This window comes from Salvelinus sp. IW2-2015, unplaced genomic scaffold, assembly GCF_002910315.2.
Source record: "Salvelinus sp. IW2-2015 unplaced genomic scaffold, ASM291031v2 Un_scaffold2483, whole genome shotgun sequence".
Taxonomy (NCBI): Eukaryota; Metazoa; Chordata; class Actinopteri; order Salmoniformes; family Salmonidae; genus Salvelinus; species Salvelinus sp. IW2-2015.
This window is the reverse complement of record NW_019943801.1, coordinates 82,460-90,735: the sequence shown is the minus strand read 5'-3', so window position 1 is coordinate 90,735 and position 8,276 is coordinate 82,460. Positions and strand designations below refer to the sequence as shown.

General features: G+C 47.0%; 1 protein-coding gene across 1 annotated transcript; it reads right to left on the bottom strand.

Moving 5' to 3' along the window:
• Positions 1–4,566: 4,566 nt before the first annotated feature.
• Positions 4,567–7,040, bottom strand: LOC112074070 (acid-sensing ion channel 2-like). Its single transcript, XM_024141292.2, has one exon. It carries the CDS (start codon positions 5,305–5,307, stop codon positions 4,588–4,590), a length of 720 nt encoding a protein of 239 aa, XP_023997060.1. The 5' UTR covers positions 5,308–7,040; the 3' UTR covers positions 4,567–4,587.
• Between the last annotated feature and the right edge of the window lie 1,236 nt (positions 7,041–8,276).

The window sequence follows — 8,276 nt, the reverse complement described above, 5'->3', positions numbered from 1 at the left end:
ACGGGACAGTTCAAGAGAACGCATGCCAGCTTTGCTTCTAGCAGTCATGTGGGCTTCCTTCAGACTGCCCCTACAGTCATGAGCTGCCTACAGTCATGAGCTGCCCTACAGTCATGACGCTACGTCGAGCTGCCCTACAGTCATGAGCTGCCCTACAGTCACTGGAGCTGCCCTACAGTCATTGAGCTGCCACCCAGTCCGGAGCTGCCACCCAGCCCGGACCTGCCGGAGCCCCTCAGCCGGACCTGCCGGAGTCCCTCAGCCCGGACCTGCCGGAGGCCCCTCAGCCCGGACCTGCCGGGAGTCCCTCAGCCCGGACCTGCCGGAGCCCCTCAGCCCGGACCTGCCGGAGCCCCTCAGCCCGGACCTGCCGGAGCCCCTCAGCCCGGAACCTGCCGGAGCCCCTCAGCCCGGACCTGCCGGAGCCCCCAGCCCGGACTGCCGGAGCCCCTCAGCCCGGACCTGCCGGAGTCCCTCAGCCCGGACCTGCCGGAGTCCCTAGCCCGGACTGCCGAGTCCTACGCCGACCTGCCGGAGTCCCTACGCCCGGACCTGCCGGAGTCCCTCAGCCAGGACCTGCCGGGAGTCCCTCAGCCAGGACCTGCCGCCCCTTATCCCGGGCTGCCCCTTATCCCGGTGCTGCCCCTTATCCCGGTGCTGCCCCTTATCCCGGTGCTGCCCCTTATCCCGGTGCTGCCCCCTTATCCCGGTGCTGGCCCTTATCCCGTGCTGCCCCTTCATTTAGGTGGTTTTAGTTGGAGGGTGGTCATTGGGAGGGGATACAGAAGCGGGGAGACTATGTGTGGGTGGGACAGCGTCCGGAGCCTGAGCCACCACCGTGGTCAGATGCCCACCCAGACCCTCCCCTGGACTTTGTGCTGGTGCGCCCGGCGTTCGCACCTTGAGGGGGGGTTCTGTCACGTTTCTGACCTGTTTTCTGTTGTTTTGTATGTGTGTGATGGTCAGGGCGGAGTTTTGGGTGGGCAGTCTATGTTTTCCGTTTCTATGTTGGTTTTGGGTTGCCTGGTATGGCTCTTGATTAGAGGCAGGTGTTTTGCGTTTTCCTCTAATTGAGAGTCATATGAAGGTAGGTTGTTCTCACTGTTTTGTTTGTGGGTGATTGTCGCTGTGTCTGTGTATTTTGCACCACACGGTACTGTCTCGTCTCGTTCGTTCGGTCGTTCCTGTTTATGTGTTCCTCGTTTCATGTAAGTTCATAGTTTAAGTCTGTCTAGTTCGTTTTGTTATTTTGTAAATCATTCAAGTGTATTTCGTTTCGTGTTTTTCCCGTCTTGTCATTAAAACATTATGTATTCATTCACCCCTGCGCTTGGTCTACTCACTCACCGAAAGAGAGCCGTTACACCATCCAACTACCGCATCCCCATACTGTTATTTATTTTATTTATTTCGCTTCTTTGCACCCCAGTGTCTCTACTTGCACACTCATCTTCTGCAAATGTATCACTCCAGTGTTTAATTGCTATATTGTAATTATTTAGCCACTATGGCCTATTCATTGCCTTACCTCCCTTATCCTACCTCATTTGCACACACTGTATATAAACTTTTTCAATTGTATTATTGACTGTATGTTTGTTTATTCTATGTGTAACTCTGTGTTGTTGTTTGTGTCGCACTGCTTTGCTTTATCTTGGCTAGGGCGCAGTTGTAAATGAGAACTTGTTCTCAACTAGCCTACCTGGTTAATAAAAGGTGAAATAATAAAAAATATGAATAATAATAACATAGTTTTACAGAAAGGCGCCTATGCAAAGCCCTCACTCTGTCACTCAGAAACGTATTCCAGTGTCTGCCTGCCAGCTAAAAATCTTTCCAAGTGTATGTGTGTGTAGGCAACATGCCCTTCCCCCTTCAAAGCTTAGGCTGCTGTACCCTACTGACGTTACAAGCGTTCAGAAATTAGGGAGAGATATTAAATTAGAGAAGAATGGATTCACTTTTTCAATGCTAGTTACGGATACTATAGTTATCACGTTTCACATTGGATTAAATAACTACAAAACGCTAGGCTGTGTTTTTAATTCTGGTGCGGCTCTATACACACAAGCTTGTTAGTTAGCTAGCTAGCTCTGGTTCAACTTTAAGACAACTCTCGGAAGTTCAAAGACATTTAAAGTTCCTCCATAGAAGCCGCTCCTCCGTAGGTATAATTCTGTGGGCCTAATTCAGATAATGCATGTCATAACTATGCCCAGCGCTTCAAGCCTCCTCCTCCACCCTCTCTTACTCTCCCCCCACCTACAAAATTTCAGTCGCATCTCGCACCCTACACTTGTCTGACCATCGCGCATGTAAACAACTATAGCTTAGTCAGCTGATAGCGCCCATGCACTAGAGTTCTCAATTTCAGCCTGAACCCTTGTCTCTCTCTCCTCCCTGTCAGCTGCAGGAGCAGCCACAGGCTGCCATGTGTATTGCGCTGTCCGAGGTGCTGAAGCTGCAATCTAACTACAGTAATTCACTAGTTTCTTACTTGTTGTTTCTCTGACTGAAAAGTTATGTACCTAATTTGTTGAGAATGCAAAAATATTCCCTATTTGCTAAATGTGCCTTCCCTGCCATGCTCTGTTCACGTGACACATGCATGCACCCGTTAGGACATAGGCTGGCTTACAGCTAATAATATCCAGAACATTTATTTATTATTTCAATATTCAAGACTCCATGGCTCCAATGTTGTTTAATTGATGTGTTATTTTGCTGTATTCTGTTCTGTTTCCTTAATGCTTAGGCCATGGCCTAAGTAGGCAGAACATTTCATGTGTTATTTTATTTTCTAAATAAAAAAGCTTGATTGTATTTAAAGTCATGACTGACTCGTACTTATATGGGCTACTATATTACTGCATAATAATAATAATAATCCTAAGAAGAAACCGAAGAAGGTGGGTAAGCCGAGCGCTGTGTGCCTCTGCCAAACAGATGTTAGACATGGAGTCTTGAATATTGAAATTAGGTGTTGTTTACACTGGAACAGTGTAAACAACACCTAACAAATAAGAAATCCTCGAGAGTCTGTTCTAACAAAGGAATACATTTTTTGGCCTACAAAGATTAAACACAGTTGCTGACATGTTGTGGTTTATTTGTTTAATTATTCAAGGCTGCCTCTGTTATTTCATTTTAAAACTAAGCCTACTGTTGATGATATTAGCTTAGTTACTTTTCTAATTATGATAATAATAACAACAACATAAAGAAGAAAGAGATCAAGAAGGAGGAGAGGATTGAGCGCTGTGTGACCCGTGTGTGTAAACGTAGGCTATTATTCAAATATTTGTTTTCTGACCGTTTGGAACAGTGTAAACAATGCTGAATAAATGATAAGAAATCCCAGATATTCTGTTCTAACGAAAACAATTAGCTCACGGAACCAAACACACACTTCAAAACAGGCAACAGAAGAAACATTTGTCTAATTTCTGAAGATATATATTTATATCTTATATATATATATATATCTTATATATATGTATATATATATATGGATGTCTTACTGTATAAACCCTGAGATCCACATACAACAGATGTCTTACTGTATAAACCCTGAGATCCACAATACAACAGTATGGATGTCTTATTGTATAAACCCTGAGATCCACATACAACAGTATGGATGTCTTACTGTATAAACCCTGAGATCCACATACAACAGTATGGATGTCTTACTGATATAAACCCTGAGATCCACATAACAACAGTATGGATGTCTTACTGTATAAACCCTGAGATCCACATACAACAGTATGGATGTCTTACTGTATAAACCCTGAGATACACATACAACAGTATGGATGTCTTACTGTATAATCCCTGAGATCCACATACAACAGTTGTTGATTATATTCAAGTTGGGTTTTCCCCTCTCATCACTTCTCTTAGACAAGGCAAGGGCTTTTCACTCTCTCCTCACTCTTCTCGCTTCCATCTCTGCCACGTTGTTGTAAAAACCAGTGTAAATGAATAGCCTACTGCTTAACTTGAACAACAGAGCAATATGGTCTAGGGAAAGGTGCGTCCGTTTTCTAGAATTCAGGCATCGTTTCGGTTTCGGGTTCATTAGATTTATGTGATGTCAGACTAGGCCTGGGCTCGGGCTTCAGCTCATCAGGCTTGGGTTGACCGGGCTAAAATGTTCAGCCCCAATAACAACCCTACCATTGGCTGCCTAGGCTAAACCAAATACAGCTTGCCCGCTCCATTGCAAGCTTCCTTATCCTTACTGATTGGTAAAGAAATGTAATGCTGAGCTAATGTAATAAAAACAATTACTTCAGACATTTAAAAAGGAACAATATAAACTGGTATTTCTTTTTCAGTTTTCGTTCCACTTTTCCGACCTGCGAAAGTTCTGATCAGTTTCGAAACAAAACAAATAATGGTTCTGTTCAGAACAAAACGATTGGACATTTTTMGGGGTTCCAAACCCTGCTGTTAACTACTGTGAACTTCAAGGAAAGAGATGAAACMCCATGAAAAGAGGAGAGACAACAGGTGAAATCAGATGAACAGTCTGGGAGGTTCAACCACCACACAGAGCTACACTGTGAATGAAGAAGTGATTTAAGAGGGAGCTYTGCTGAGACTTACAGAGGTGAAGTTCTGGGGACCGCACCGTTCTCCTCGGTACTTGCAGGAGAGAAGCATGTCCTCCAGCTGGTGGCTCAGCCGGTCCATAAACTCCAGGTTGCTGCCCTCAAAGTTTCTGGGCGGCAGGAACAGCCTGAAGTCAGACAGTTTGCTGAACCAGGCCTGGCTYTCTTCCTGCAGCAAATCCAGCACCATGGGTCTCACCGTCCGGTTGGCCAGCAGTAGGCCCAGCCAGTGGCCAGCAAAGTACAGGTCACTTTTGGTGAGCTTGTAGAGGCGGATTGGGTTGTTGTTGCAGATTGTGACTGTGGGGAAGGCCATCTCCTTGGCCCACTCTGTGTGGATCCGTGTGTAGGTGGGGAAGGAGAGCCAGTGGAGCAGGCGGTTGGAYGACCAGGACAGGAGCAGGCCCAATGAGGTGCACAGGGCCAGCAGCCAGAAGGCCCGYCGGCRTATGGAGCCACCGGYSACACACACATGCCTGAGGCCYTGCAGACGTGTCCCAGCCAGCAGGGTGGAGGTGATTGAGGACAGGCCTGGCCTTGCAGGGAGGCGCCGGCGGCCTCTCCTCACRACGGCTGGGGATCCCCGCTGGAGACATCGCCCCTCCAGAGCCATGGCTGCCCACACCGCTCCTAYTGCCGAGAGAAAGGCTTCATCTCCCAGCCAGGCCTCAGGGGCTGGTCCCCACATGGAGCTCCAGGGCACCGATATCCCCACCGATGTAATCCACACCTGGATTTGTGRTTATCTGACTCTGCTGTTACACACAATCCGTACAAGCTCCTCACACACAACCTCACTCAAACACACACATACTAACTCTCTCTCTCTGTCACAGTGTCTTCTGTTTGTTGTTGTTGGTGTCCTGTTTTACTCTTTAGCTACTTGTTGGGCTTCTCCATCTCAGTCCATCTGGTTCCCTTGACCTGAAAGTACTCCACTCATCCAACTCAGCAGTAAGAAATACATTCAGCCATGCAAATATGCACCAAGTAATGCAGCTTCTACATGAGCGACTCCAGCATCCGCACCAGTTAGTGTAACACAGAGCGAGAGAGGAAGAGACAGAGAGAGAGAGAGAGAGAGAGAGCTAGAGAGCGAGAGGGAGGGAGAGGGAAAAGGATAGGAAGGGTATACGAGAGGGGGTGGAGTGAGTGCTAGAGGAGAGAGAGGCAAGATGAGTTGAGAAGCACAGACAAAATGAAAGAACGGAAGGTAAAAGAAGAGAGCAGTGAGTCTGTTGTGGTTCTATCTGGTGCCGTCTGTCAGAGAAAGGCTCGTCCTGCTGGTTCCCTCTGCTCTGCTCTGTCGGCGCTCCTCTCTCTGCCGACCGAGGCTGCTGTCTGTTGGGACTTTGCCGTCGCTCCACTTCGATCAGTGATGCTCAGCCTCGTTCAACCTGCTCACCCTCCAATACCACCACGGCCAGAGGCTGGACTTGTTTACATGACACCGCTAAAGCGAGCAGCCGCGCATCACTAATTGCCTTTGTGAGTCTACCTCGCTAATTTCTTCTCCGGTTCTTTTTGTGAGCTCACTATTATCTTCTTGATTTCCAGCCTTCCCCTCTTCCCATCTGTCACTCTCTCCCTATTCCCCCCCTCCGTTCTCCTTTCTCTTCTCCTCCTGTCTTGACTGGTTGTGTCCTGAGGGTGACCACGTACAGCCAGCCCGTCTTGTGCGAGGAGCAGACACGCTTCTCAGTCCCAGACGCACGCAAACACTCATTCACACTGAGAGAGCACATGCACACACACTGCGTTTCCCTGTGGGAGACCTGACCAGAGTCGATGGAAAATCTGTTCAGTCACGCTCAGATCCTGGTATCTCTCTCTCCCTCGTTCTCTCGCTCCAGTTTTCTTTCACTCTGTTTCTCTCCCTCAGAACTGTGGCATTTCCAATCGTAACGCTCCTCTTGGTTTTCTTCCTTTTCTAAAAATACTTGTCTCTCCAAATCAAATTCATCAACTTGCTCTCACGCTCCTCCTCCTCGTGTCGATGTCCGTCAATCGTTCTCAGCTCCACCCCCAACTGGGCTCCTCCTCCTCCCATGAAGTCGATGTGTGCTTTCTCTCTCTCTCTCGCTCTCTCTCGCTCTCTCTCGCTCTCGCTCTCTCTCTCTCTTCCCGTCCTTTGGATATTGCCCTGTTATTTTCAGTATTCTCTTCCTTCTGTGCAGACAGGCTGTTCCTCTGGTCCCCTCTCTCTCATCGGGCAGCGTGTCCTCTCTGTGCTCCTCTCCTCCTGCGCCACAGCTCTGTCCACCCAGCCAGTGAGAGAGCGAGCGATGAGTGTCTGTCTGAGAACTCCAGCACGCTCTGTCTGTCTGTCTGTCTGTCTGTCTGTCTCTCTCTCGCTCTCTCTCCTCCCCCTCTGTTTGTCGGCTGCTGCCACGACTTACACAACAGGAGCAGAATGGGAGAGCAGGAGAGTGTGTGCACTCAGAGAGGGAGACTGAGACAAACAGCATCATACTGAATTATTGCTTAGGCTGCTTTACCCTCTTTCAACCTAGTCCTCTCTCTCTCTCTCTCTCTGTGTATTCTCTGTCTCCTTTTGTCAAATAAACACAAAACAGCCCTACAGAATGTGGGAAAAGGACTGGGTTTTTAGTTTAATTTCCGGCCTGTTTGTGAAACATAAATTATCTTGAATTATGCTGTCAACATAGAGGGTAGACAAAATCAAGAAAATAGCAAGACATTAGGCAGATGGAGGGAAGGATGTGATTGAATTAAAGATGACAAGACAAACAAGAGTAGCACCTAAGTACAACATTCAAAAGCTCTGTGGTCGTCTTAGCTAGCAGAGCTTCACGCTTGGTTTGCAGCCAACACTGTACATATGGCTTGTCGTCTCCAACTCACTCTCATAACAACTTTGACTTGTCATGTCTCCTAACAGCWTTGGCTCAGCTGTGCTCTCCAGTGAAATCGCATGGGGGACCACTATCCTTCCCCTAACATTTACATCCCATTTACATCRGCACACGTTCATATAGTGGACGTTRTTATTCACAAAGACGCCACACACATGTACTGTGTGCAATACAACGAAATGAGCAGTAGTGTAGATACTACATCCCTTCTGATAAGCATGGAGAGTGTTGGAGTGTTAGAGAACTGCAGGGGAAAATAGTACTGGAAGCACAATTCCAAATAAAAAGAGGAAAATAACCAATGCATGAGACAGTGAGACATGAGTGTAGTACAAAAGAGGAAGTATCATCATAATAGGTCAACAGAAAGTGCTGCACCTGCATGTCTGACCCAGTCAGTGATTTGACTGGGCACCTCAGACAGCTCCAGCTACAGTCCACTCAGCACTGTCCAGTTGGCCTGTAGCAGTTATAACGTCATCYTAACAATGCAGTCACTTAGTACCTCTTAACTTTTGAAAAATATATATAATAATATATGTAGATAATATATACAATAACGATATTGATTATTTAGGAGGAACAGTTTATGGTTACACATATCTCTTGTTGGYACAKATAAAATCCCTAATGAAACTATAWTCTCAGACACATTAATATTTGAATATCTCGGTTTGTAAAATTGSTTCATTTGCATTTAAGATGAGGAAGAATTCTCCGAAATGCTTTTGACAGAGRATCCACCAGTCTTCCTCTGCTAATGGCAAAGTCAAGGTTTTTC